Genomic DNA, 27861 nt, shown 5'->3' with positions numbered 1-27861 from the left:
GGGAAGCTGTGATATTGGCAGTGCCTTCATCTCGATAAGACAGTAGACCAAGGACTTGTTTTACAACTCAGATTCTCCCCAGTGTCTTGTCAAATACTGACCAAGCAACCACTATCATTAAATCCATGACCTGATCATTTTCTTTTTGCCATGTTTTCTGCAATCAAATTATTGATCTGTTTTACAACAGTGATTACATTTTAAAAGTATATTACTGGATGCAAATCAACTTGAGAGATTCTGAGATCATGAATAGTGGTGTAGAAATGCAACTTTTTTAAAATTTGAGGCAGTGTTAAGGTTTCTAAACCAATAATAAATGGTTAAATAAGTCTTTTTATCTAAAATCGATTTTGAGACCAAGGAATATTTAGTAACAGTTGAAACTAACCGCAAGATATGAATTTAAAATTGTTTAGAGACATTAATACAAAAACATAAAAATGTAGAAGAGAAACGGAATTATATCACGTGCAAAAGAGAAAAACAACAAAATATATATAAGGCCACAGTGATAGTATGTTGGTGATATATAACATATTCAAGTCCATTTCCTGTATATGTAAAGAAAGATATTGACCAACAAACTAAAACAATCTGATCACCAAATGCATACACAATCTTATAATATTTTCTCTGAAAAATAATTAAAGCAGCAACAAATAATCATTGAAAAATGTTTGCTGCAGTATTGTGCTATGTGTTAAGATATGCTAAAACATATAGAACAACATATTTTGAAATTTTTGGAAATATGTAGGATGGCATTATAAGTGAATTAAGTTTCAGTATTGAACGGAGAAGCCTATTTGATGTAAAACAAGTGTTTGACAAGAACGTATAATAAATAGCAAAGAATAACAAAGAGCTACCAACTTACAGAAAGCTCTATATTCAAAATTGTGCCTCATGGAATAATCTAGAATCAGAGGACACAGTTTCAAAACAAAGGTCTCCCATTTAAGGAGGAATTTCTTCTCTCAAAGGGTCATTATTGTCTTGAATTCTTTCCCTCAGTGAGCAGTGGAGGTTGGTTTATTGAGCATATTCAAGGCCATATTACAGATTTTTGATTGAAAAATGAGTCAAGGGTTATGTGGAACAGGGAGGAAAGTGCAGTAAGGCCACAAGAATATCATCATGCCTCTGTGACAAACATCATTTCTTTCTTTCTATTCTATCCTACAATGTGGTCGCTGTTTAGGACAGCTGTACTCTGCTCTCACAAGTGACTTATTGCCTTAATCATTTCAAATGTCTTCTTCTGAATTTTCCTGAACTTAGCTCATCGCTCTCTCTCCACTATGTTAATAGGATTATGAATTCACAGAGCCATGCCACCATCTTTTCCTGGTTTCTTCTCCTTCCTAAATGTTATGTACCCTTCAACATTCAGGTCCTGATCAATGTCATCCTGCAGTTATGACTCTGGAATGGCTCTGGAATGGCTACTGGATTACACACATTTATTTCTGTTTGCACTTTTAGATCATCTGTTTGTGTCAATGCTACATGCGTTTAGTTTTGAGCCTTTAATTATGTGTTACCTGTAGCCTTATCAGCCGTAGACCATCCCAACAGTACAGCTCCTCCTTTTTGCAGTCCTGGAGCCAGTGTTCCGCAAATCAGAACCCATTTTATCCCATCAATCTTTGAGTCACACATTTATTTTATTAATTTTATTTGTCATATTCCAACTTGCATGTAGCTCAGGAATTAATCCAGAGATTATTACCTTTGAGGTTCTGCTTCCTATTTTGATGAGAAAGTGAGGTCTGCAGATGCTGGAGATCAGAGCTGAAAATGTGTTGCTGGAAAAGCACAGCAGGTCAGGCAGCATCCAGGGAACAGGAGAGTCGACGTTTCGGGCTTATGCCCGAAACGTCGACTCTCCTGTTCCCTGGATGCTGCCTGACCTGCTGCGCTTTTCCAGCAACACATTTTCAGCTTCCTATTTTGATGCTTAGCTCCTCATCATGACTGTGCAGCACCTCCTTCTTTGTCCTGCCTATATTATTGACACATACATGGACCATGACGACTGTATCCTCCCTTTCCCAATGTATATACATCTCTAATCCTAATCAGACATCCTGACCCCTGGAACCAGGCAGGCAAAGCAGTCTTCTAGACTCTCATTCTTTCCAGCAGTGAGCAGTGTCACTCCACCACACTACCACCACTACATTCCATTTTTCTCTCTGCTTCACTTGAATAGTTTCCTGTACCAACATGCCTTATTCAATTAGCTAATCCACCCTGTTGAGCTCACATTCATATAAAAAAGCAGAAACATCCTGAAATCTATTGGGCAGCTACGAATCTGAGAATCCTATATTCCTGCTCTATGGCTGCCCTTACTTGATTTAGCTGTAGATGCACTTCTATACACCTGACCACTTACCAAATCAGAAGGCCCTATCCTAAGGGGCATGACCATCTTCTCTTATAAAATATCCAGGTAGACTGGAGACTGAACTGCAGGCAATGACTCTGAGCCAAAGCTTCTGGAACCACAAACGCTTACTGTTGACATTGTTACCTTGGATCACATTGCTAGCCTGGAGCTCCCACGTGATGCAGTTGTGACCCATCAGCTGTCTGACCATTTTTAATGAGAAGCGAGCTGCCTTTATCAACAGATTCTAGTGGACAGCTTGGTATGATGTATTTCCTGGTCTGGGACTCCTGGACGTGAACACACTTCAGGGTGTCCCTTACATAGACACATAATTGTACCGCACAGAAACAGACCCTTAGGTTCAACTCATCTATGCCGACCAGATATCCTCAATCAATTCAGTCCCATTTGCCAGCATTTGTCCCATATTGCTCTAAACTCTTCCTATTCGTGTACTCATCCAAATGCCTTTTAAACGCTGTAATTGTATCAGTCTCCATCACTTCCTCTGGCAGCTCATTCCACATGCGTACCACTTTCTGCATGGAAAACTTGCCCCTTACACCCCTTTAAAAATTTTCCCCTCTCACCTTAAACCTATGCCATCTAAGTTTTGGATATCCCTACCCTGGGGAAAAGAGTTTAGCTATTCACTCTATCCACACCCCTCATGATTTTATAAACCTCTATAAGGTCACCCCTCAGCCTCCTATGTTCCAGAGAAAATAGCCCCAGCCTATTCAGCCTCACCTTATAGCTCAAACTCTCCAATCCATTTATGTAAATTCTTTTATGAACTCTTCCAAACTAACAATATCTTTCCTATAGCATGGAGACCAAAATTGAATGCAATATTCCAAAAGTGGCCTAACCAATATTCTGTACAGCCTGAACATGACCTCCCAAATCCTATATCCAATGCACTGACCAATAAAGGCAAGTGTACCAAATGCCTTCTTTACCATCTACTTGCGACTCCACTTTCAGTTAACTACGAACCTGCACCCCAAGGTCTCTTTGTCTGGCAATACTTTCTAAGACCCTACCATTAAGTGCACAAGTCCTGACCTGATTTGCCTTGCCAAAATGCAATACCTCACATTTAATTAAATTAAGCTCCATCTGCTACTTCTCAGCCCAAATGACCAATGTCCTGTTGTACACTTAGAAAACTTTCTTCACCATCACCACCAATTTTGGTGTCCTTTGCAAGCTTATTTGTATTCCATTTGCCTAGCAATAAACAACAATATGCTACTACCACTCCCAATCACTTGCTGTATCTGCATGCTAACTTTGTGATTCATGTACCAGGACACCTACATCTCTCTGTACTGCAGAGTTCTACAGTATCTTTTCGTTTAAGTCGCATATTACTTTTCCATTCTTCCTGCCAAATTTTACAAGTTCACAACTTCCCCATATATAACCTGTCAAATTTTTGCCCACTCACATAACATAATTTTATTACTTTGCAGATTCCTTTAGACGTCTCCTATTTAATCTTTGTGCCATCAGAAAGTTTGGTTACAACAATCACTTACCCTTCATTCAATTCATTGATATAGTTTATAAATAGTGAAGGCCCCAGCACTGATCCCTGTGGCACTCTACTGATTACAACTCAACAAGTAACTCAGTAATTCTTAGGTTTACAAAAATCTTTATACATAACGGCTTCTTTAGGTTCTAAAGTAAGCAATTTAATCTCTCAAACTTGGTCCAGCACTCACAGAGAATGTGTTTGATCTGTGATCTAACTCCATATATGTGCCTTTTCCCCAAATGCTTTGGTTTACAAAAATCTATCCGTTTCAAAATGAACAATTGATCTGCGTCAATCACAATTTATAAAGACTGATCCTAATTTCCACCACTATGTGGGAATAAGTGTTTCCTAATATCATTCTTCTAAGAGCTATCTCTGAATTTTACACTGTGCTCCCATTCATGTGCTCTTCAAAGAGTGAAATTGTTCCTTCAATTTTACTGTGTTTCCCTTAATATTTTGAAAATTATAATCAAATCATCTCTTAACTTTATCACTCCTAGAAATGCTACTCCTTGCAGCATTGCCTTTTCAGGTTAGGAATGATTTTCTGCTCAATATCTCTACTCTGTGTCAATTTCTGCTCAGCTCCCTAATCAGGTCAAAAGCTTTGTTCGCATTACATGAGCAATTTATCAAACTAAAAGGAATATTCATAACTTATGACAATAAACATTTGTAGTTTATTTAATTTGACTTTTCCACTACTTCGTTTACTTCTTTTAAAATCATACAATGAGTACATCTAGACCTGAGGATTTGTTTGTGTTTGTCATTATTTCCTTTATTCCTAATTTTTGTTTTCATTAATTTTAGTGAATTCCTATTCCTGAGCCAATATTAGATCAGGTGAAGAGGAAGAAATGTTTTTCCTTTTTATAAACCACCTCTCATTGATCATTTTAAAAAAAACCTTTGTTTCTTTTTTACCACATAGCAATATACTTCATTTTCCAGCAAACTATTTTATTGAGAATGTCTTTTTTTACTTTTATTCATTCAAAGAAATGTGTGTGCCACCAGTGAGGCCAACAATTATTGCCCACGCCCAATTACCCTGGACAAGGTAATGGTAAACAGCTTTCTTGAATCACTGCAGTCTTTGGGATGTAGAATGAAGATTCAGGAATTTGACCAAGTGACAATGAAGAAACAGTGATACAATTCCAAGTTAGGATAGTATATAGCTTGGAAGGAAACTTGCAGGTGGTGGCATACTCATACATCAAGTGGCCTTGTCCTTCTAGGGAATGGTGGTTGTGGGTTTGGAAGATGGTGTTGGAGGAATCTTGGGTGGGTTGCTTCAGTGCAACTTGTAAATGGTACATACGGCTGCCACTGTGTGTGAGTGGTGAACAGAGTGAATTTTGAATGTTGAATATGACAGATTGCTAAGCTTAGATCTAAAATGTTGGCTGAACAATTTGGCATGCAAATAATTTGAGTTTTCGCTTCACCATGTTGACACCTCGTTTTTAGATCTGCCTGGTGCTGCTCCGGGGACAGAGAGTTCCAGCCATTGTTGTCACAGATTCCATTTTCCTTCTGTTTCACTGCTGAAAAGCATCTGTTGAAATGAAGTTCAGTGCATATCCTGGGGTGTAACTCCATTGGCTGTCTAAAGAGATTAACTGACAGGCAATATTTCATTTCCGTATTTATGAAGTCATACATTAAACAGGAGATGTGAATTTCTTGATCTTGAGTCAGTTTCCTTTTTTTATTCATTTGTGGGACTTGGACATTGCTGGCTGGGCCAGCCTTGATAGCCCATCCCTATTTTCCCTTGAGAAGGTGGTGGTGAGCTGCCTTCTTGAATCGCTGCAGTCCACTTGCTGTGGGTTGACCCACAATGCCGGTAGGGAGGGAATTTCAGGATTTTGATCCAATGGCTGTGAAGGAATGGTGGTATATTTCCAAGTCAGGGTGGTGAGTGACTTGAGGGGAACTTGCAAGTGGTGGTATTCCCAAGTACCTGCTGCCCTTGTCCTTCTAGGTGGAAGTGGTCATAGGTTTGGAAGGAGCTGTTTAAAGATCTTTGGTGAATATCTGCAGTGCACTTTGTAGATAGTACATATTGCTGCTACTGAGCACTGGTGGTGGAGGGATTGAATGTTTATAGATGTGGTCCCAATCAAGTGGGTTGCTTTGTCCTGCATGGTGTCAAGCTTTTTGAGTGTTGTTGGAGCTGCACCCATCCAGGCAAGTTGGGAGTATTCCATCACGCTCCTATTTTGTGCCTTGTAGATGGTGGATAGACTTTGGAGTGTCAGGAGATGAGTTACTCGCTATAGTATCCCTAGTCTCTGACCTACTCTTGTAGCCAGAGTATATGGTTTTATGTGGTGAGTCCAGTTGAGTTTCTGGTCAATGGTAACCCCAAGGATGTTGACAGTGGGGGCTTCAGTGATGGTAATACTGCTGAATGTCAAGGGGCAGTTGTTAGAGTGTCTGTTATTGGTGATGGTCATTATCTGGCATTTATGTGGCACGTATATTACTTGTCGGCCCAAGCCTAGATATTGTCCAGATCTTGTTGCATTTGAGCACAGACTGCTTCAGATTCTGAGGTCAAGAATGGTGCTGAACATTGTGCAATCATTGGCGAACAACCCCACTTCTGACCTTATGACAGGGGGAAGGTCATTGATGAAGCAGCTGAAGATTGTTGGGCCTAGGACTCTACCCTGAGGAACTCCTGCAGAGATGTCCTGGAGTTGAAATAACTGACCCTCCACAACCACAGCCAGGTATAACTCTAACCAGTAGAGTTTTTGCCCCCGATACCCATTGACCCCAGTTTTGCCAGGAGTCCTTGATGCCATACTCTGTCAAATGCGGCCTGATGTTGAAGGCTGTCACTCTCACCTCACCTCTGGAATTCAGCTCTTTTGTTCATGTTTGAACCAAGGCTGTAAAAAGATCAGGAACTGAGTGACCCTGATGAAACACAAAATGGGCGTCACTGAGCTGGTTGTTGCTGAGAGGTGCTGCTTGATAGCACTGTTGATGACCCCTTCCATCACTTTACTGATGATGGGGTGTAGACTGATTGGGTGTAATTGGCTGGGTTGGGTTTGTCTTGCTTTTTGTATACAGGACACACCTGGGCAATTTTCCACATTATTGGGTAGTTGTCAGTGTTGTAACTATACTGGAAGAGCTTGGCTAGGGCATCGGCAAGTTCTGGAGCACATGTCTTTAGTACTATTGCCGGTATGTTATCACGGCCCATTGCCTTTATTGTATCCAGTGCCTCCAGCCATTTCTTGATACCATGTGGAGTGAATCAAATTGGCTGGAGACTGGTATCTGTGATGCTGTGGACCACTGCAGGAGCCCGAGATTAATCATCCACTCGGCACTTTTGACTGAAGATTGTTGCGAATGTATCAGTCATATCTTTTGCACTGATGTGCTGGGCTCTTCCATCATTGAGGATGGGGATATTTGTGGAGCCTCCTCCACCAGTGAGTTGTTTAATTGCCTACCATCATTCACGACTGGGTGTGGAAGGACTGCAGACTTTAGACCTGATTTGTTGGCTGTGGGATCACTTAGTTCTGTCTATCACTTACTGTTTTTGCTTTTTGGCATGATGGTAGTGCTGTTTGGTAGCTTCACCAGGTTGAGACCTCTTTTTTAGGCATGCCTGATGCTGCTCCTGGCACGCCCTACTTCATTCTCCATTGAACTTGCGATGATCCCCTGTCTTGATGGCAATGGTTGAGTAGCGGATATGCCAAACCATGAGGTTGCAGATTGTGCTGTACTACAGTTCTGCTGCTGTTGATAGCTCACAATACCTCATGGATGCCCAGTCTTGAGCTGCTAGATCAGTTCAATGTCTGTCCCACAACACGATGGAGGTTATTCTCAATTTGAAGGCGGGACTTTGTCTTCACAAGGACAGTCCAGTGGTCACTTTTACCTATATTGTCATGGACATATGCCGGCAGATTAGTAAGGATGAGGTCAACTATGTTTTTTCCACTTGTTGGTTCCTTCATCATCTATCACAGACCCAGTCTAGCAGTTATATCCTTTAGGACCCGACCAGCTCTATCAGTAATGCTGCTGCCGAGCCACTCTTGGTGGTAGACATTGAAATCCCCCACTCAGAGTACATTTTGGATACGACCTTGCCATCCTCAGTGCTTCCTCCAACATGGAGGAGTACTGATTCATCAGCCAAAGGAGGATAATATTTGGTAACCAATAAGAGGTTTCTTTGCCAACATTTAACCTAAAACTGTGAGACTTCATGGCTTCCGGAGTCAATGTCAAGGACTCCCAGGGCAACTCTCTCCCAACTGTATATCACTGTGCCGCCACTTCTGCTGGGTCTGTCCTGCTGGTGGGACAGGACATATCCAGAGGTGGTAGTAGTGATGTCTGGAATGTTATTTGTAAGGTATGATTTCGTAAGAATGACTGTCAGGCTGATGCTTGACTAGTCTGTGAGACAGCTCTCCCAATTTCAGCACTAGCCCCCAGAAGATGGTAAGGAGAACTTTGCATGGTTGACAGGGCTGTTTGTGTTTTTGCCGTTGTCTTTCCAGTTCCAAGGTTGATACCAAGTGGTCCATCCAGTTTCATTTCTTTGTTGTGACTTTCTAGCAATTAGTACAATTGAGTGGCTTGCTAGGCAGTTTCAGAGGGCAGTTGAGAGTCAACCATATTGCTGTGGCTCTGGAGTTACATGTAGGCCAGATCAGGTAAGGATGGTAGATTTCCTTCTCTGAAGGACATTAGTGAACCAGATGGGTTTGTCCAACAATTGACAATGGTTTCATGGTCATCAGTCGACTCTTAATTCCAATTTTTTTAATTGAATTCAAATTTGACCATAAATCCATAGGACCTGATCAGGTGTACCGTGGAACTCTGTGGGAAGCTAGAGAAGTGATTGCTGGGCCTCTTGCTGTGATATTTGTATCATCAATAGTCACAGGTGAGGTGCTGGAAGACTGGAGGTTGGCTAACATGGTGTCACTATTTAAGAAAGGTGGTATGGACAAGCCAGGGAACTATAGACCACTGAGCCGGACGTCGGTGGTGGGCAAGTTGTTGGAGCGAATCCTGAGGGTCAGGATGTACATGTATTTGGAAAGGCAAGGACTGATTAGGGATAGTCAACATGGCTTTGTGTGTACAAAATCAAGTCTCATAAACTTGATTGAGTTTTATGAAGAGGTAACAAAGAGGATTGATGAGGGCTGAGCGGTAGATGTGATCTGTATGGACTTCAGTAAGGCGTTCAACAAGGTTCCCAATGGGAGATTGGTTAGCAAGGTTAGATCTCATGGAATACAGGGAGAACTAACCATTTGGAATCAGAACTGACTCAAAGGTAGAAGACAGAGGGTGGTGGTGGAAATTTGTTTTTCAGATTGGAGGCCTATGACCAGTGGAATACCAGAAGGACCAGTGGGTCCACTACTCTTCATCATTTATAGAAATGAGTTGGATGTGATCTTAAGAGGTATAGTTAGTAAGTTTGCAGATGACACCAAAATTGGAAGTGTAGTGAACAGCAAAGAAGGTTACCTCGGATTACAATGGGTTCTTGATCAGATGGGCCAATGAACTGAGGAGTTTAATTTAGATAAACACAAGTTGCTGTATTTTGGGAAAACAAATCTTAGCAAGAGTTATACACTTAATGGTAAGGTTGTAGAGAGTGTTGCTGAACAAAGAGATCTTGGAGTGCAGGTTCATAACTCCTTGAATGTAGAGCCACAGGTATATAGAACAGTGAAGAAGCATTTGGGATGTGTTCCTTTATTGGTCAGAGTACTGAGTACAAGAGTTGGGAGGTCATGTTGCAGCTGTACAGGACACTGTATAGGCCACTTTTGGAATATTATGTGCAGTTCTGGTGTCCTTCCTATTGGAAGGATGTTGTGAAACTTGAATGGGTTCAGAAAAGCTTTACAAGGATGTTGCTAGCATTGGAGGATTTAAGCTATAGTGAGAGGTTGAATAGGCTAAGGCTGTTTTCCCTGGAGCATCAGAGGCTGAGGGGTGACCTTATAAAATCATGAGGTACAAGGATAGGGTAAATAGACAAGGTATTTTCCCTGGGGTGGGGGAGTCCGGAACTAGGGGGCATAGGTTTAGGGTGAGAGGGGAAAGATATAAAAAAGACCTAAGGGGCAACCTTTTCACGCAGAGGGTGGTGCGTGTGTGGAACGAGCTGTCAGAGGAAGTGGTAGAGGCTAGTACAATTGCAACATTTAAAAGGCATCTGGATGGGTATATGAATAGGAAGGGTTTGGAGGGATATGGGCCAGATGCTGGCAGGTGGGATTAGATAGGGTTGGGATATCTATTTGGCATTGACAAGTTGGACCAAAGGTTCTGTTTCCATGCTGTACAACTCTATGACTTTATCTGCCATGGTGGGATTCAAACCCAAGTCCCCAAAACATTATTCTGGGTTTCTAGATTAATAGTTGAGTGATAATACCACTTGGCCATCGCCTCCCTTTTCAATGTTTTTGGAGAAAATGGTCATTTCAGCGCAGATGGTGTTGTTTATTCCATATGGATCTCTCAAAGATTGCCTCAATCTGTGTTTAGCTGTCCATTCCAACAAATTTAGTTCTATTTTAATTCTATCCTTTTAAAAACCATTTAAGTACAAGAAATTTTTGTCTTTTGTTTTCATTTTGACAAAACACTCACATTCACTCTCTTCATTCTAACTTTGATCAATACCTTCTTTGGGACTTTTCTCTGAATTGTGGTACTAGAAGTAGAATTACAGCCAGTTCTATCATGTACCAGATTTAGGTCTTTTGACAAATTTAATTTCTAGGCGGTCAGTGGATGATAATCTGATGTTCACCTCCTATTATGTCATGTTGTCCCCTTGTCTCTTTGGTGTTTTTTTGGCAAGAGGGCCTTGTGGACTTAACAACATATAATGATTCAGCATCATATTCAATTTTATTGAAAACCTCCCACTAACATTTTGTAATTTTATGCAAAAACAACCTTTCCCAGTTTAATGGGAACAAATTTCACCTTATTGCATTGATGTTACTTTACCCAAATCCAGACAGGTTTCATACTATATTCTTCATACTACTAAAGACTTCATAGCTATTTTGTAACTCTCTTTTCCAAACACAATGTTGAAATCAACCATTGCTATTTGTTAAAAATGTTCTTGAACCAAAAGGTTATGAACTATACCTGTCTCAATACATAGGAAATTGGAGCAGGAGTAGGACATTTGTTCCCTCAAGCCTTCCCCACCATTCTAAGATCATGGCTGAATTTAAACGTTTAGGTAAAGTAAATTACATTACAAAATCTAATATGTCATGATCTCTTACTGACAAAAGGACATATTGTCTGCAACAAACTAGACCCATCCATGTTCACAATCTGACTTCCACTAACCTAGAGGAAATTTAAAAGCCCCCTTAAAAATCACTTAACTGCATGTTTGCTAATTCTTTGCATTTACGCAATCTTCTACTTTACAGCTTCTTCAGGGAGCTTATTAATAATTCCCACTGCGCTGTCAAATAGTTTTCTATGCCTTAAAACTTCCTATAAAGTTTCTACTGCCTGTTTACCCCTGTTCATATTGTATGGTCTCTTGACATTAATTCCCAATAGTTCTATCATGGTAAGTGTAATGTCACAATTTAACTGGGAAGAATGCATCCATAGTTGTGCCCCACAAGCTGTCACAAAATGTATAAAGTCCCAGTGAAACAAAGAAAATGACCACATTGCCCAGCTGACTGCTACTCAGGACTAAAGTTTCATCATCAGGTTTCTTCAGTAACAGAAAAACAACTTATATTTATTGTAAAGCATTTAATGATAACAGTGGAAAGAAAGATTTCTAATTTATGCAACTTAACTACACATCTTCAAAAGCCTAAATACTCAAAATTACGAGCAAGAAAGGAAAAAAAAAAGACTAATGATTTTACACACATAATTATGGTGGAGAAATAATATAGAAAAGGCAAACAAAAGTCTAAAGATCAATTAATCAGATTGGAAAATTATTTTCCTTGCAGTAATTTACTTTTGCAATATTGATACATTATTGCCTGTAGGACGGTGATCATTCTTTGATTCAATGCATGATCGGGTCATTTGTTTTATTTCCTTTAAGCTGTCATGGGTTTTCGTGTCTTTTTTTTGCCCCAGAGATAAAAGAGAGAGAGTGAGAGAGATACTTTCTGTCTGCAGGCTCTGAGTGTTTTTCATTCTTTACTGTTCTTGGTGCTTACAGCTTTTTAAGATTCTGTTGCTCAACCAAAAGACAACATTGCATTGTGCAGCTCAACAATGTGTAACTTGATTTTCCAGTTGCAAGAGTCTCCTGGTTTTTCAGATTTACTAGTCAGGTGCCAATTCAGTTTACAGTTAAAAAAAATATTAAAATGTGGTCTCTTACACCAGCTCAAGCAATTGTTGAACATTGATGCTTCCCAGTATGAACTAATAAAAATATTTTAAAAAGCAGTAAAATATGTAAATTATTAAAACATCAATAAATTTCACTCCATTTCATAGACTTTTTGAAATTACTCAGAACAAGATGTATAAAGATACTGCTACTTTCTCATCAGCACCATTTTATCCTGATACTCATTGAATCAAACCTGCCAATGCATTTAAGAAAGATTACTACAAGAGTAACAACAATTTGTATTCATAAAGGACTTTGAATATCATAAAATTAAATGTCTTAAGGAGCTTCACATTATGAAACAAAATATGACAACAAGCGACGTATGAAAATGCTAGGTAAGATGACTAGTAGAACATAGAACATAGACATTTACAGTGCAGTACAGGCCCTTCTGCTCTTGATGTTGTGCCGACCTGAGAACCAATCTAAAGCCCATCTAACCTACACTATTCCATTCTCTTCCATATGCCTATCCAATAACCATTTAAATGCCCTTAAAATTGGCAAGTCTACTACTGTCGCAGGCAGTGTGTTCCACGCCCCTACTACTCTGAGTAAAGAAACTACATCTGACATCTGTCCTATACCTATCACTCCTCAATTTAAAGCTACGTCCCCTTGTGCTAGCCATCGCTATTGAAGGAGAAAGACTGTCACTGTCCACCCTATCTAACTCTCTGATTATCTTGTGTGTCTAAATTAAGTCACCTGTCAACCTTCTTCTAACGAAAACAGCCTCAAGTTCCTCAGCCCTTCCTCATAAGACCTTCCGTCTATACCAGGCAACATCCTAGTAAATCCCCTCTGAATCCTTTCCAAAACTTCCACATCCTTCCTATAATGCAGTGACCAGAAAAGTAAGCAATACTCCAAATGTGGCGGCACCAGCTTTGTACAGCTGCAGCATGATCATGGTTCTGAAACTCAATCCCTCTCCCAACAAAGGCTAACACATCATATGCCTTCTTAAAAACCTTATCAACCTAGGTGGCAACTTTCAAGGATATATGCACATGGACACCACGATTTCTCTGCTCATCCACACTACCAAGAATCTTACCATCAGCCCAGTAATCTGCATTCCTGTCACTCCTTCCAAATCAAACACCTCACATTTTTCTGCATTAAGCTCCATTCTCCAACTCTCAGCCCAGCTCTGCAGCTTATCTATGTGTCTCCGTAACCTACAACATCCTTCATCATTATCCACAACTCTACCAACCTTCATGTCATCTGCAAATTTACTAACCCATCCTTCTATGCCCTCATCCAGGACATTTATATAAATGACAAACAAAGGTGGACCCAAAACAAATCCTTGCAGTACCCCACTAGTGACTGAACTCCAGGATGAATATTTCCCATCAACCACCACCGTCTTCTTTCAGCTTGCCCGTTTCTGATCCAAACCGCTAAATCACCCTTAATACCATGCCTCCGTATTTTGTGCAATAGCCAAATGTGGGGAACCTTATCAAATGCCTTAGTGAAATGCACATTCACCACATCAACAGCTTTTCCCTCATCCACCTGTTTCTCAAAGAACACAATGAGGTTTGTGAAGCATGACCTACCCTTCACAAAACCGTGCTGACTATCCCCAATTAACTTATTCCTTTCTAGATTATTATAAATCCTATCTTTTACAACCCTTTCCAACACTTTAACCACAACTGAAGTAAGGCTCACAGGTCTATAATTTCCAGGGCTGTCTCTGCTCCCCATCTTGAGCAAGGGAACTTTTGCTATCCTCCAATCTTCTGGCACTATTTCTGAAGACAATGATGACAAAGATCAAGGCCAAAGGCTCAGCAATCTTATCCTAGGCTTCCCAGAGAATCCCAGGATAAATTCCATCCTGCCCAGGGGATTTATCTATTTTTACACTTTGCAGAATTGCTAACACTCCTCCTTGTGCACCTCAATCCAATCTAAGTCTAGTAGCCTGTTCTCAGTATTCTCCTCGACCATAGTGTCTTTTTCCAATGTGAATACTGATTAAAAAGTATTCATTTAGCACTTTCCCTATCTCCTCTGACTCCACGCATAACTTCCCATTACTAATCTTACTGTAGTCATTATTTTATTCCTGATATAGCTACAGAAAGTCTTAGGGTATTCCTTGATCCTATCAGCCAATAACTTCATACATCCCCTCCTGGCTCTTGTTAGCTCTCTTTAGGTCTTACCTGACAAATCTTTAACTCTCAAGCGCCCTAACTGAGCCATCACATCTCATCCTAACATAAGCCTTCTTCCTCTTGAAAAGAGATTCAACTTCCTTAGTAATCCATGGCTCCCGCGCTCAACAATTTCTTCCCTGCCTAACCAGTACATACTTATCAAGGAGCCACAATAGCTGGTCCTTGAATAAGCTCCACACTTCTATTGTGCCCATCCCCTGCAGTTTCCTTCCCTGACTCTTAGGCAATCCCCAAGCTATATATGCTTAAACAGGCTTGCTGCATTAACCAATTTACTCTTAATTTTATTTCCTCATTCAGTTTTTCACTCATTGATTCCAGGTCAGATTTCAGCATATTAAAACTAATTCAAAAATAAAAATCATTGCAACATTGAGGTGGTTTTTGTGGCATTAATTGCAAACATTAACGGGTAGATTTTCAGGAGACAATTATAAATGAGTGAAGGTGTATAAGAACAGTATTTCAGAAAATAGGGCAAATGTGAGATAGTTTGGTTGAAGGAATGTGGTGGTCCTATTTCTTGTAAAGCAAAAAATTAAATGAGATAGAAGAACAAAGAGGTGCAATAATTGAGAAAGCAAAGTTGATATAGCCTGCAAGATATTATGGCTCACCCCAAGACAAAGAACAATCCAAAAAAGGCATGATTAAATTAAAAATATTGGTTAATTGGACTCTTATCACTACATGCAATATTGGTCTACATGCTAAAAACACACTGGAATTCTAGAAAAAGTGAAATTTACAAATATAGTTGTTTGGCAGCACAGAGCTTAAGCATTGAAAACTTCACCATGTTTGTTTTTTCAGCAATCTTGCACTCAAGACAATTTGCAAAAAGTGTTTGGTCAAGGAGATGGTTTTAAGCATTATGTCAAAATGGGTGAAGTGAGATGCAGGAAGGGAATTCTGGGGTCAAGGCGCAGCTACCAATGGTGAAGCAATTAAAATCAGAAATGTTCAAGAGGCCAGAATTAGTTGAGTGCAGAAATTTTGGAATGTTGGGAGGGTGAAGGACATTACAAGGAAAGTGACTGTAAGATTATGGAGGTATCCAGAAACAAGGATGAGAACTTCAAAATTATGTCATTGCTTTCCTATAGCCTGCATTAGAACTTCAGTGTAAATTCACATTTTCATAAATGTCCCTCTGTTGTGTTCCCAGGAGGTGGTACAGTGATGTGCACACTCATTTATAATATTAAGTGAAAGTGACATTTAATCTTATAAAATTAGCTGCTGGGAAGAAGCTCTATGCATATGTGTCCAAGCACATGTTCACAACTGCTTTTGAGAGTTAGTTTTGTATGAGCTGCAATAAGAGCACTCAAATCTGCAGCAATGTATAGGAATCACTATTCGTGAAGTCACGGTAGCGCTACAGAGTTGGTCAACATGCTTGGGAAAGTTTATGGTAAGCTCAGCTCGTTTGGGAATTCTACCCGTGCTGTTGGCACCATAAACCAGCTGTCCAGCCAACTGAACTAACCACATATCCGACCCCCCCCCCCCCCCAAATTCTCCAGTTTCGCTGTATTCAAGGATCGATCTCGATTGGAGGCGCCTTTCTGTGATTAGAATTCCAATTATTGTCCGATTCAATGGAGCACAGTTTTAAGCAATGGGATTGGGAATCACAGAAACACAATCCTGGGAAGGATTAATAAAGAGGCACCATAACTTCTGAAGTTGAAAAGCAGCTCTGTAAATCAAGGGTTAGCAGATTCAGGGGGCTACCTTTAACCCTGCGGTACAGTGCACAGCTCGTGTTTTCCAATCGGATTTCAATGAAAGCCCCCATCACAGACGCACAGAAACTGCCGGGGCTCACCGACAGCGTTAGCAGCAAATAAAAAACACATCAGTTCCCCAGATAAATCAAAAGACAGGGACGGTTTTTGAAATGGTGAATTCTCGCAAACAGAATGGATGTGATTTTTGTTCTCATTTACTTTATAGACAGGCGCTGGATTCCAGTCAATACACTATATGGACGTTGCGCTCCCGCACCTCGTTTGTGGAAATGGTGCTTATTTCAATGGGACCTTTCGTGTGGCTAGCTACCCAGCCACACACAGTACAGTGAGACGATGTAATTTCCATAACAAAATACTTCGGGATGTGGAACGAAACCAAGTTTTTGAATTATCTGGGCAGAGAAGGACTTCAGTAAAACAGTCTATTTTTTACTGTTATAGCATGCCTCAATTCAGCAAAACAAACAACTACTGGCCCAAATCATCTCGATTACTTTCTTTATGCGCATTGCCAAACCTGAGCAACCCGTGAGGAGACTGAAAGAGAATACTGCGGTTATGATATTTGGTGTAAACTTCAGTCTAAAGCTTAGTTCCATTTTATATGCAGCCAATATGAGTCCAATTATCCACACATTTTTGAAAGGGCGAGCTGTGTACAATGACAGCGGTAAACATTTCCACTCAAAGTTAAGCAAAGTGTAATAATCTGCTCGTTCTGAAGAAGGGTCACTGGACCCAAAACATTAGCTGCTTTTCTCCACAGAGGCTGAGTTTGTCCAGCAATTCCTGTTTTTATTTATGGTCATGTTCAGGTTTGTAGCGAATGAACCAAGCATTGCGGGTTTTGGGTTTAGGAAATGTACCGTATCTCACCGGGTACGGGTTATCGAATCTACCTGTTTTAATATTGCGAACAACGTTTACTTTCCAAAACCTGTTTGACATCACAGGATCTGTAGCACCTATTCCGATCTTTATCCTACATCGAAATCGCTACAAATCTTATTAGCCCTTGACCTAACTTTAACAAATCTTATTAACCCACACTTGAGAGATCCTCAATTAACACTTAGTGCTATCGCTTGGGCTTCTGCCAATTAAACTCAAAACCAGACTACCCATGCTAATCCCAAAACAGGTACAAAGGCAAAATCACCATCACCGTGTCCAATACAATTGTCATTTATGCAAGAGTTGACTTGAATGATCATCTTAACAGACCATTTGTACTGTCATCCTCTGATTCCATGCAAACACCCATTCTCCAAATTTCACCTGGCGCGAACCCCAATCTAAATGAACAAATTGAATCCAAATGCTTCCACGTTCACACAGTCACAAGGAACAGTCGCTACCAGAGCAGCAAAATCCACCATCAACCAGAAGGCGAAAGAAATCCTTACCATTGAGTTGACCGAGCAGAAGCAGGTAAGGCAGTATCATGGCGGTGTATATGCGGGCCAGGAGCGGGGAGACCTGCTGCTGAGTTCGCATCTTCTCCAGTTCACATCTCTCCGTCCCACCAGAAAGCGTGTGTGTGTGTCCGAGATCCGCGCAGCCGCCACTCTGGCAGCGGTAGGGGCTGGCCTGGGAGGAGGGAGCACTTTATCACAAACGCTTATGTAACCTGACCACCTGAAGAACCATTAGGGTCTGCTGTCTGGTAATGAATAGCCAGGCAAGGAGGGAGCAGACTGCTTCACTCTTGTTAACTTACTGGGAAAGACAATGTCATTACCATCAGCGCGCGAAGAAGCCAGTTTTCCGTCGACAACGCAAATAAGCCAAATGGTGTAAAATTACTACACATTCGGTAGGGAGCTACTTGGAAGGGTCTCGCTGCATTCCTCAGGAAAAGTGGCATCTTATTACATAAATGTACTATCAGGATGGATTTACAAGTAATCTCTATCGTAAATCCGACTCCATAAGATATAGAAGCAGCTGCAGGCCATTCGGCTCAACCAGCCTGCTCACCATTCAGTACATGACTGATCTGATAACCCTCCGCTTTCCTCCACAAACCCTGATTCCATCACTCATTAAAAATTTGACTGTCTCAACTGTAAGGAGTTCATTCCGTAAGTTCACTACCCTCAGAGATCAAACCCCCCTCTACTCTGTCATAAATGGGTGACTCCTTACTCCAAGATTATGTTCACTGGCCCTAGACGCTCCTAAAAGGGACACAAGCTGTCCGCATTTTGTATCTGATGAGATCACCTCTCAGTCTTCCAGAGGTCAACAAGTTTTTTTTATATCTCTTTTGGCAATATAGAGCAGAGGGGATGGAAGCTGGTGCAGTTGTATTCTCCTCTTGCAGTATGTGGGAGGTAAGGGTGACCACTAATGTCCCTGCTGACTTCACCTTCAAGAAGTGCACCCAACTCCAGCTCCTTACGGACTGAGCTGGATGAACTTCAGGTCATTTGGGAGGTTGAGGGGGGTGATAGAGAGGAGATTTGGGAGGTAGTATCACCTATGTTACAGGATAAAGGTAGCTGGGTCACTGTCAGGAGAGGGAAAGGGAATAGGCAATTTGAGCAGGGATCCCCTGTGGCTATTCCCTCAATAATAATTATACTGCTTTGGATACTGTTGGAGGGGCACCTACCAGGAGAAAGCCACAGAGGCCAGGTCTCCAGCGCTGAGCCTGGTTCTATAGCTCAGAAGGGAAGTAGGGAGAACAGCAGAGTGATAGTGATAGGAGATTCAATGGTTAGAGAAACAGACAGGAGATTATGTGATTGTGAACGAGACTCCTGGGTGGTATGTTGCCTTCATTGTGCCAGGGTCAGGGATGGCTCGGATTGAGTATACTGGATTTTTAAGGGGAAGGGTGAACAGCCAGAAGTCATGGTACATATCAGGACCAATGACATAGCTAGGAAAAGGGATGAGGCACTGAAAAGTGAATATAGGGAGTTAGATTGAAAGCTAAAAAGCAGGGCAAGCAGAATAGTAATCTTAGGATTGCTACTGGTGCCAGGGGCTAGTGAGGATAGGAACAGAGAGTGACTGCAGCTGATAATGTGGCTGCGGAGCTGATGCAGGAGGGAGGGTTTCAGATACATGGATCACTGGGATACCTTCTGAGGAAGTTGGCACCTGAACAAGGAGGACAGGTTGCATCTGAACTGGAGGGGCATCAATATCTTGGATGGGAGGTTTGCTGGAGCTCTTCGGGAGGGTTTAAACTAGTTTGGCAGGGGGATGGGAACCGGATCAGAGGATGGGGTAGCTGGTGAACAGGCAGATACAGCGTGCAGGAAGGGTAGACAGTTGATAGGGCAAAGTTGCAGTCAGTGTGATGGGTTGAAGTGTGACCATTTTAACGGAAGAAGTGTCAGAAATAAGGGTGATGAACTTAAAGCATGGATCTAAGCTATGATGTTGTGGCCATTATGAAGACTTGATTATCACAGGGGTAGGAATGGTTGTTGAATGTTCCGGGGTTTAGATTTTCCAAAAGGATTAGGGAGGGAGATAAAAGTGGTGGGGAGTGGCATTGCTAATCAGGGATAGTATCACAGCTGCAGAAAGGGAGGTTGTTGTAGAGGTTTTGTCTACTGAGTCATTATGAGTGGAGGTCAGAAACAGGAAAGGAGCAGTTACTTTATTCTGAGTTTTCTGTTGACCACTCAATAGCAACAGAGACACGGAGGAGCAGATTGGGAGGCAGATTTTCAAAACTTGCAAAAGTATCAGGGTTATTGTCATAGGTGACTTCAATTTCCCTAACATTGATTGGAAGCTCCTTAGTGCAAATAATTTGGATGGAGCAGATTTTATCACATCATAGAGTCATAGGGTTATAGAGATGTACAGCATGGAAACAGACCCTTCAGTCCAACTCATCCATGCCGACCAGATATCGTAACCTAATCTAGTCCCACCTGCCAGCACCCAGCCCATATCCCTCCAAACCTTTCCTATTCATATACCCATCCAGATGCCTTTTAAATGTTGCAATTGTACTAGCCTCTACCGCTTCCTCTGGCAGCTCATTCCATACACGTACCACCCTCTGCATGAAAAAGTTGTCCCTTAGGTCTCTTTTATATCTTTCCTCTCTCAGCCTAAACCTATGCCCTCTAGTTCTGGACTCCCCCACTCCAGGGAAAAGACTTTGTCTGTTTATCCTATCAATGCCCCTTATGATTTTATAAACCGGTATAAGGTCATCCCTAAGCCTCTGATGCTCCAAGGAAAACAGCCCTAGTCTATTCAACCTCTCCCTATAGCTTAAATCCTCCAACCTTGACACCATCCTTGTAAATCTTTTCTGAACCCTTTCAAGTTTCACAACAATAGGAAAGAGACCAGAAGAAGCATTCCTGACTCAATATGTAGATAGGCTGACTAGAGGGGAGGCCATATTGAATTTGGTGCTTAGCAACGAACCAGGCAAGTGTCAGATCTCTTAGTGGGGGACATTTTGGTGCTAGTGATCACAACTCCCTGACCTTTACTATAGTCATAGAGAGGGATAGGAGAAGACAGTGTGGGAAAGTATTTAATTGGGGGAGAGGAAATTACAATGCTATTCGACAGGAACTGTCCTGCGTAAATTGCGAGCAGATATTCTCAGGGAAATGCACAACAGAAATGTGGAGGCTGTTTAGGGAGTACTTAGTGCGAGTGCTGGTTAGGTTTGTCCCACTGAGCAAGGAAGGGATTGTAGGGTGAAGGAATCTTGCGTGATAAGAGATGTGGTACATCTCGTCAAAAAGAAGAAGGAAGCTTACCTAAAGTTGAGGAGGCAAGGATCATTAGTGCTCTAGAGGGTTACAAGGTAGCCAGGAAAGAACTGAAGAATGGACTTAAGAGAGCTAGATGGGGTCATGAAAAATCCATGGCAGGTAAGATTAAGAGAAACCCCAATGCATTCTACACTTATGTGAGGAACAAGAGGCTGGCCAGAGTGAGGATAGGGCCAATCAGGGATAGTGGAGGGAACGTGTGCCTGGAGTCAGAAGAGGTAGGGGAGGTCCTTAATGAAAACTTTGCTTCTGTATTCACTGCTGAGAGGGACCTTGACATTTGTGAGGACAGTGTGAAATAGGCTGATACACTCGAACAAGTTGATGTTAAGAAGCAGGATGTCCTGGAAATTTTGAAAAACATGAGGATAGATAGGTCTCCTGGGCTAGACAGGACATACCCAAGGTTACTACAGGCAGTAAGGGAATAGATTGCTGCACCTTTGGCGATGATCTTTGCGTCCTCACTGTCCACTGGAGTAGTACCAGATGATTGGAGAGCGGCAACTGTTATTCCCTTGTTCAAGAAAAGGAATGGGGATAACCCTGGGAATTATAGACGAGTCAGTTTTAAGTCGGTGGTGGGCAAATTATTGGAGAGGATTCTGGGATACAGGATTTATGATTATTTGGAAAACTATAGTTTGATTAGAGATAATCAGCATGGCTTTGTGAGGGGAAGGTCATGCCTCACAAACCTTATCAAATTCTTTAAGGAGGTGACAAAATACAATGATGAAGGTAGAGCAGTGGATGTGGTGTATATGGATTTTAGCAAGGTGTTTGATAAGGTTCCCCATGGAAGGCTTATTCAGAAAGTAAGGAGGCATGGCATACAAGGAAGTTTGGCTTTCTGGATACAGATTTGGCAGATGCATAGAAGACAAAGGTTGGTGTTAGATGGAAAGTATTCATCCTGGAGCTCAGTGACCAGTGGTGTACCACAGGGATCTGTTCTGGGACCTCTGCTCTTTGTGATTTTTATAAATGACTTGGATGAGGAAGTGGAAAGGTGGATTAGTAGGTTTGCCGATGACATGAAGTTTGATGGAGTTGTGGACAGTGTGGAGGGCTGTTGAAGGTTGCAATGGGACATTGACAGAATGCAAAGTTCTGCTGAGAAGTGGCAGATGGATTTTTACAGGGAAAAATGTGAAGTGAATCATTTTGGAATATCGAATTTGGATGCAAATTTCATGGTTAAAGGCAGAATTCTTGGCAGTGTGGAGGAATCTTGGGGTCCATGTCCATAGATCTGTTAAAGTTGCTACCCAAGTTGATCGGTTGTTAAGATGGCATACGGTGTGTTGGCTTTCATTAGCAGGGGATGTATTTGAGAGCAGGGTTATGCTGCAGCTGTATAAATCCTGGTCAGACCACACTTGGAATATTGTGTTCAATTCTGGTCAGCTCATTACAGAAAGGATGTGGGAGCTTTAGAGAGAGTGCAGATGAGATTTATCAGGATGCTGCCTAGACTGTAGGGTATGTCTTATGAAAAAGGTTTAGGGAACTGGGGCTTTTGTCATTGGAGCGAAGAAGGATGAGAGGTGACTTGATAGAGATGTATAAGATGATGTGAAGTATAGACAGAGTGGTTAGCCAGAGACATTTTCTCAAGACAGAAATAGCTATCATGAGGGAACATAATTTTAACGGTGATTGGAGGAAGGTTTAGGGAAGATGTCAGAGGTCGGTTCTTTCTTCAGAGGGTGGTGGGTGTGTGGAATGCACTGCCAGCAGTGATAGTAGAGTCAGATACATTAGGGACATTTAAACGATTCTTGGAAAGGCACATGGATGGTAGTAAAATGAAGAGTATGTAGGTTAGTTTGATCTTAAAGTAGGACAAAAGGTCGACCCAATAGCGAGAGCCAAAGGGCCTGTACTATGCGATACTTTTGTCTGTTCTATGTATAAGCTCAACTACTCACAGAGATGTACAGTATGGAAACAAACCCATCAGTCCAATTTATATAGGCTGACTAGATATCCTAAATTAATCTATGATGTGGAGGTTTAGATTAGATTACTTACAGTGTGGAGACAGGCCCTTCGGCCCAACAAGTCCACACCGACCCTCCGAAGAGCAATCCACACAAATTCCTACATTTACCCCTTCACCTAACACTATGGGCAATTTAGCATGGTCAATTCACCTAACCTGCACATTTTTGGACTGTGGGAGGAAACCGGAGCACCCAGAGGAAACCAACACAGACACAGGGAGAATCTGCAAACTCCACACAGACAGTCACCTGAGGCTGGTATCAAACATGGTACTGTAAGGCAGCAGTGCTAACCACTGTGCAACCGTGCTGCCTTAGTGCCACGGTGCCAGTGTTGGACTGAGGTGGATAAAGTTAAAAATCACACAACACCAGGTTATAGTCCAACAGGTTTATTTGGAAGTACTAGCTTTCAGAGTGCTGCTCCTTCATCAGGTAGCTGTGGGACAGGATCATAAGATACAGAATTTATAGCAAAAGATTACAGTGTCATGCAACAGAAATTATATGTTGAACAAATCTAGATTGCTGTTAAAGTTTTTCATTTTTTAAAATGGGTTGCAGATTTCAGTTTATTGATATAGAACACATAACATAGAACATAGAGCATAGAATGGTACAGTGCAGTACAGGCACTTCAGCCCTCAATGTTGCGCTGATCTGTGAAAATAATCTGATGCCTATCTAACCTACACCATTCCATTATTTTCCATATGTATATATGTATTTCCAAATGTTTAAATGCCCTTAACATAGGCGAGTTTACTACTGTCACAGGCAGGCCATTCCATGCCCCTACTACTCTCTGAGTGAAGAAACTACCCCTAATATCTGTCCTAAATCTATCACCTCTCAATTTAAAGTTATGTCTCCTCATGTTAACCTTCACCATCTGAGGAAAAAGGCTCTCTTTGTCCACCCTATCTAACCCTCTAATTATCTTCTACTTCTCTTCCACTTTTCAAGAAGGGTAATAGGGAAATCCCTGGCAATTACAGACCAGTCAGTCTTACATCTGTGGTCAGCAAAGTTTTGGAAAGAATTCTGTGTATGTATGTATGAGAGAGTGTATAGTGTAACGGTGGTCACCTGTATGTGTGAGATGACTCTAAGGTCCCGGTTGAGGCTATCCTCATGGGTATCCAACCTGGCTATCAGCCTCTGCTCGGCCACTCTGCGTACCTGCCGCGTACACGGTGGGTGGTGTCCCCATGTGTAATAGTGGTATCCATGTTGACATCTGACCTGCCTTGCAGTCATTGCTATGACAGGGTTGTCCAGTGTTGTGGTCGATTTTGTCCTGAAGACTGGGCAGTTTGTTGCGAACAATAGTCTGTTTAAGGTTTGGAGGTTGTTTAAAGGTGAGAAGTGGTGGCATAGGGAAGGTCTTGGCAAGGTGCTCATCCTCTTCGATAATGTGTTGCAGGTTGCAAAAAACATGGCATAGTTTTGTTTCCCGGGAAGTACTGAACAACGAAGGGTACCCTATCAGTTGCATTCCATGTCTGTCTCCTGAGGAGGCCAGTAGGGTTTCTCGCTGTGGCACATCAGAACTGGCGATTGATGAGTTGAGCATTGTACATCACCAGACAGGATGTTGCTTCCCAGTCGGGTTGAACTTCAGCGGTCAGGGTCGTTCAGCCTCAGATCTCCAAGGCAGACTTCGAGACATGCAACAACACAGAGTGGCCGAGCAGAGGTTCATAGTCAAGCTCGGTACCCAGGAGGATGGCCTCAACCGGGACCTTGGGTTCATGTCACACTAGAGGTGACTCCATTACACTATACTGTATACATACACACACTTATATACCCATTTACGCAGACCGTCTCTCATATACACGTTCTCACTCATACACACACAGTCCCCACACTCACATCCACCTATACACACACCTTTTCACAGGCTTATACTCCATCACACTCATACACACAACCAAGCAAGCATACATGCAAACACACACTCTCTCACGCTCACTCATACTCACACGCGCACACTCACACTTTCTCTCTCTCATGTGCACACACACACACACACAAGTCTGTGGGGCGAATTTGCATTTGCAGAATTGTATTTGCAGATACATTCTATTTTGCTCAAAAAGTGCACAAATCTGCAGGCAGTCAATGCAAGCAGTCAATCCATGTAACATTTTATAAATTCCTACTTTGGAAATAGAACCAATCTGAATCAATATTGGGATACAGACAGATTCTAACCTCACACCTTTAGTGCATTGTCTGAGCTGAGATGTCACCTTTTTTATATATAAAACCTTAAGTTATCTCGAGAATGTGGCTTAAAAGAAGTTCTGGGATTTACATATTAATGAACCGAAACCTGCAACCGATTCTAAAAGATGAAAGACTTAACAGTAATCTCGGTTTGTTCAATATATCATTTCTGTTGCATGAGAGTGTAATCTTTTGCCATCAAGTCTGATCCTGATCCTGATCCATAGCTACGTGATGAAGGAACAGCATTCCAAAAGCTTGTACTTCCAAAGAAACTTACTGAACAATAACCTGGTGTTGTGTGATTTTTAATCTAGTCCCATTTGCCAGCATTTGGTCCATATCCCTCTAAATTCTTCCTATTCATGTACCCATCCAGATGCCTTTAAAATGTTGTAATTGTACCAGCCACCACCACTTCCTCTGGCAGCTCATTCCATACACTCACCATCCTCTGTAAAAAAAAGTTGCCCCTTATGTCTCTTTAAAATCTTTTCCCACTCACCTTAAGCCTCTAAGTTTGGTTCCTCCACTTAAGGGAAAATACCTTGTCTATTTACTCTATCCATGCCCCTCATGATTTTATAGAGCTCTATAAGGTTACCACCCCTAGCCTCCAAAACTCCAGGGAAAACAGTCCCAACATATTCAGCCTCTCCCTACAGCTCAAACCCTCCAACCCTGGCAACATCCTTGTAAATCTTTTCTGAACCCTTTCAAGTTTCACAACATTTTTTCTACAGCAGGAAGACCAGGACTCCATACAGCATTCCAAAAGTGGTATAATCAATGTCCCATACAGCTGCGATATTGATCTCTCAACTCTTATACTCAGTACTCTGTCCAATAAAGGAAAGCATGCCAAATGCCTTCTTCACTATCCTATCTACCTATCTACCTGAGACTCTACTTTCAAAGAACTATGTACCTGTACTCCAAGGTCTCTTTGTTCAGCAACACTCCCCAGGACCTTACCATTAAGTGTATACATCCTGCTTGATTTGCCTTTCCAAAATGCAGCATCTCACATTTATCTCAATTAAACTGCATCTGCCACTCCTCAGCCCATTGGCCCATCTGAGCAAGATCCTGTTGTAATCTGTGGTAACGTTCTTCGCTGTCCACTACACCTCCAATGTTGGTGTCATCTGCAAACTTACTAACTATACCTCCTATGTTCACATCCAAATCATTTATATAAATGACAAAAAGCAGTGGACCCAGTACCGAACCTTGTGGTACTCCACTGGTCACAGACCTCCAGTCTGAAAAACAATCCTCCAACACCACCCTCTGTCTTCTACCTTCAATCCAGTTCTGTATTCAGGGCTAATTCTCCCTGAATTTCATGCAATCTAACCTTGCTAACAAGTCTATCATGAGGCACGCCTTACTGACGTTTATATAAATCACGTCCACCATTCTGCCCTCATCAATCCTCTTTATTACTTTTTCAAAAAACCTCAATCAAGTTAGTGAAACACGATTTCCCAAGCACAAAGCCATGCTGACTAATTCTAATTAGTCCTTACCTTTCCAAATACATGTAATCCTGTCCCTCAGGATTCCCTCTAACAACTTTCCAACCACCAATGTCAGGCTCACTGTTCCTTTGCTTTTTCTTACTACCATTCTTAAATAGTGGCACCACGTTACCCAATCTCACTTGTGGCTATCAATGATACAAGTATATCAGCAAAGGGCCCAGTAATCACTTCCCTGGCTTCCCACAGAGTTCTAGGTCCCAGGGACTTATATACCTTTAAGCATTTTAAGATATCCAGCACCTCCTCCTCTGTAATGTGGACATAATTCAAGATGTCGCTATGTATTTTCCCACATTCTGTATCTTCCATATACTCCTCCACAGTAAACACTTATGCAAAATACTCATTTAGTATCTCCCACATCTCCTGCGGCTCCACACATAGGTGACCTTGCTGATCTTTAACTTCTCATTAAAAAATCCTAAGTATGCCCGGCATCAAGCGAGTGAACCTTCTCTGCTCTGTCTCCCGTGCAGTATGCCTTTCCTTGGATAAGAAGACCAAAACCATTAACATTATAACTTGCATGTAGATAAAAACTGAAAGAACTGCGGGATGCTGTATAAATCAGAAACAAAAGCAGACATTGCTGGAAAAGCTCAGCAGATCTGGCAGCATCTGTGAAGAGATATCAGAGTTAACATTTTGGGTCTGGTGACCCTTCCTCACAACCTAGTTCTGAGGAAGGGTCACCGGACCCGAAACGTTAACTGTGATTTCTCTTCACAGATGCTGCCAGACCTGCTCAGCTTTTCCAACAAAGTCTGCTTTTGCAACTTATATACAGGCTCATTATTATAGAAATAACATGGTATCTTCCAAAATATATTAGAACACTGTATAATTTGGGGATCGATTTTAATTTTAAACTTTTACTTATGAACATACCACATAACCACTACAGCTTCAGGCTGCTCTTTCAATCTGTTTCAATGTGCTTT

General features: G+C 41.6%; 1 protein-coding gene across 3 annotated transcripts in view; it reads right to left on the bottom strand.

Annotated features, from left to right (window-relative positions):
• Positions 1-17975, bottom strand: part of LOC122550791 (relaxin receptor 1-like) — a 159039-nt gene extending 141064 nt beyond the window's left edge. For all 3 annotated transcript variants that reach the window (XR_015757451.1, XM_043692054.2, XM_043692055.2), the window contains exon 1: positions 17770-17975. Coding sequence is in view for 2 of the 3 variants with exons in the window: in XM_043692054.2 (XP_043547989.1) it covers positions 17770-17860 (91 nt within the window). In the remaining variant the exon portion in view is untranslated. The remainder of the gene's footprint in view (positions 1-17769) is intronic.
• Between the last annotated feature and the right edge of the window lie 9886 nt (positions 17976-27861).

Source organism: Chiloscyllium plagiosum, unplaced genomic scaffold (assembly GCF_037043375.1).
Source record: "Chiloscyllium plagiosum isolate Xiang-an unplaced genomic scaffold, Cpla_swu_hap1 HiC_scaffold_6, whole genome shotgun sequence".
In the NCBI taxonomy this organism is placed as follows: domain Eukaryota; kingdom Metazoa; phylum Chordata; class Chondrichthyes; order Orectolobiformes; family Hemiscylliidae; genus Chiloscyllium; species Chiloscyllium plagiosum.
This window is presented reverse-complemented; position numbering and strand designations above follow the sequence as displayed.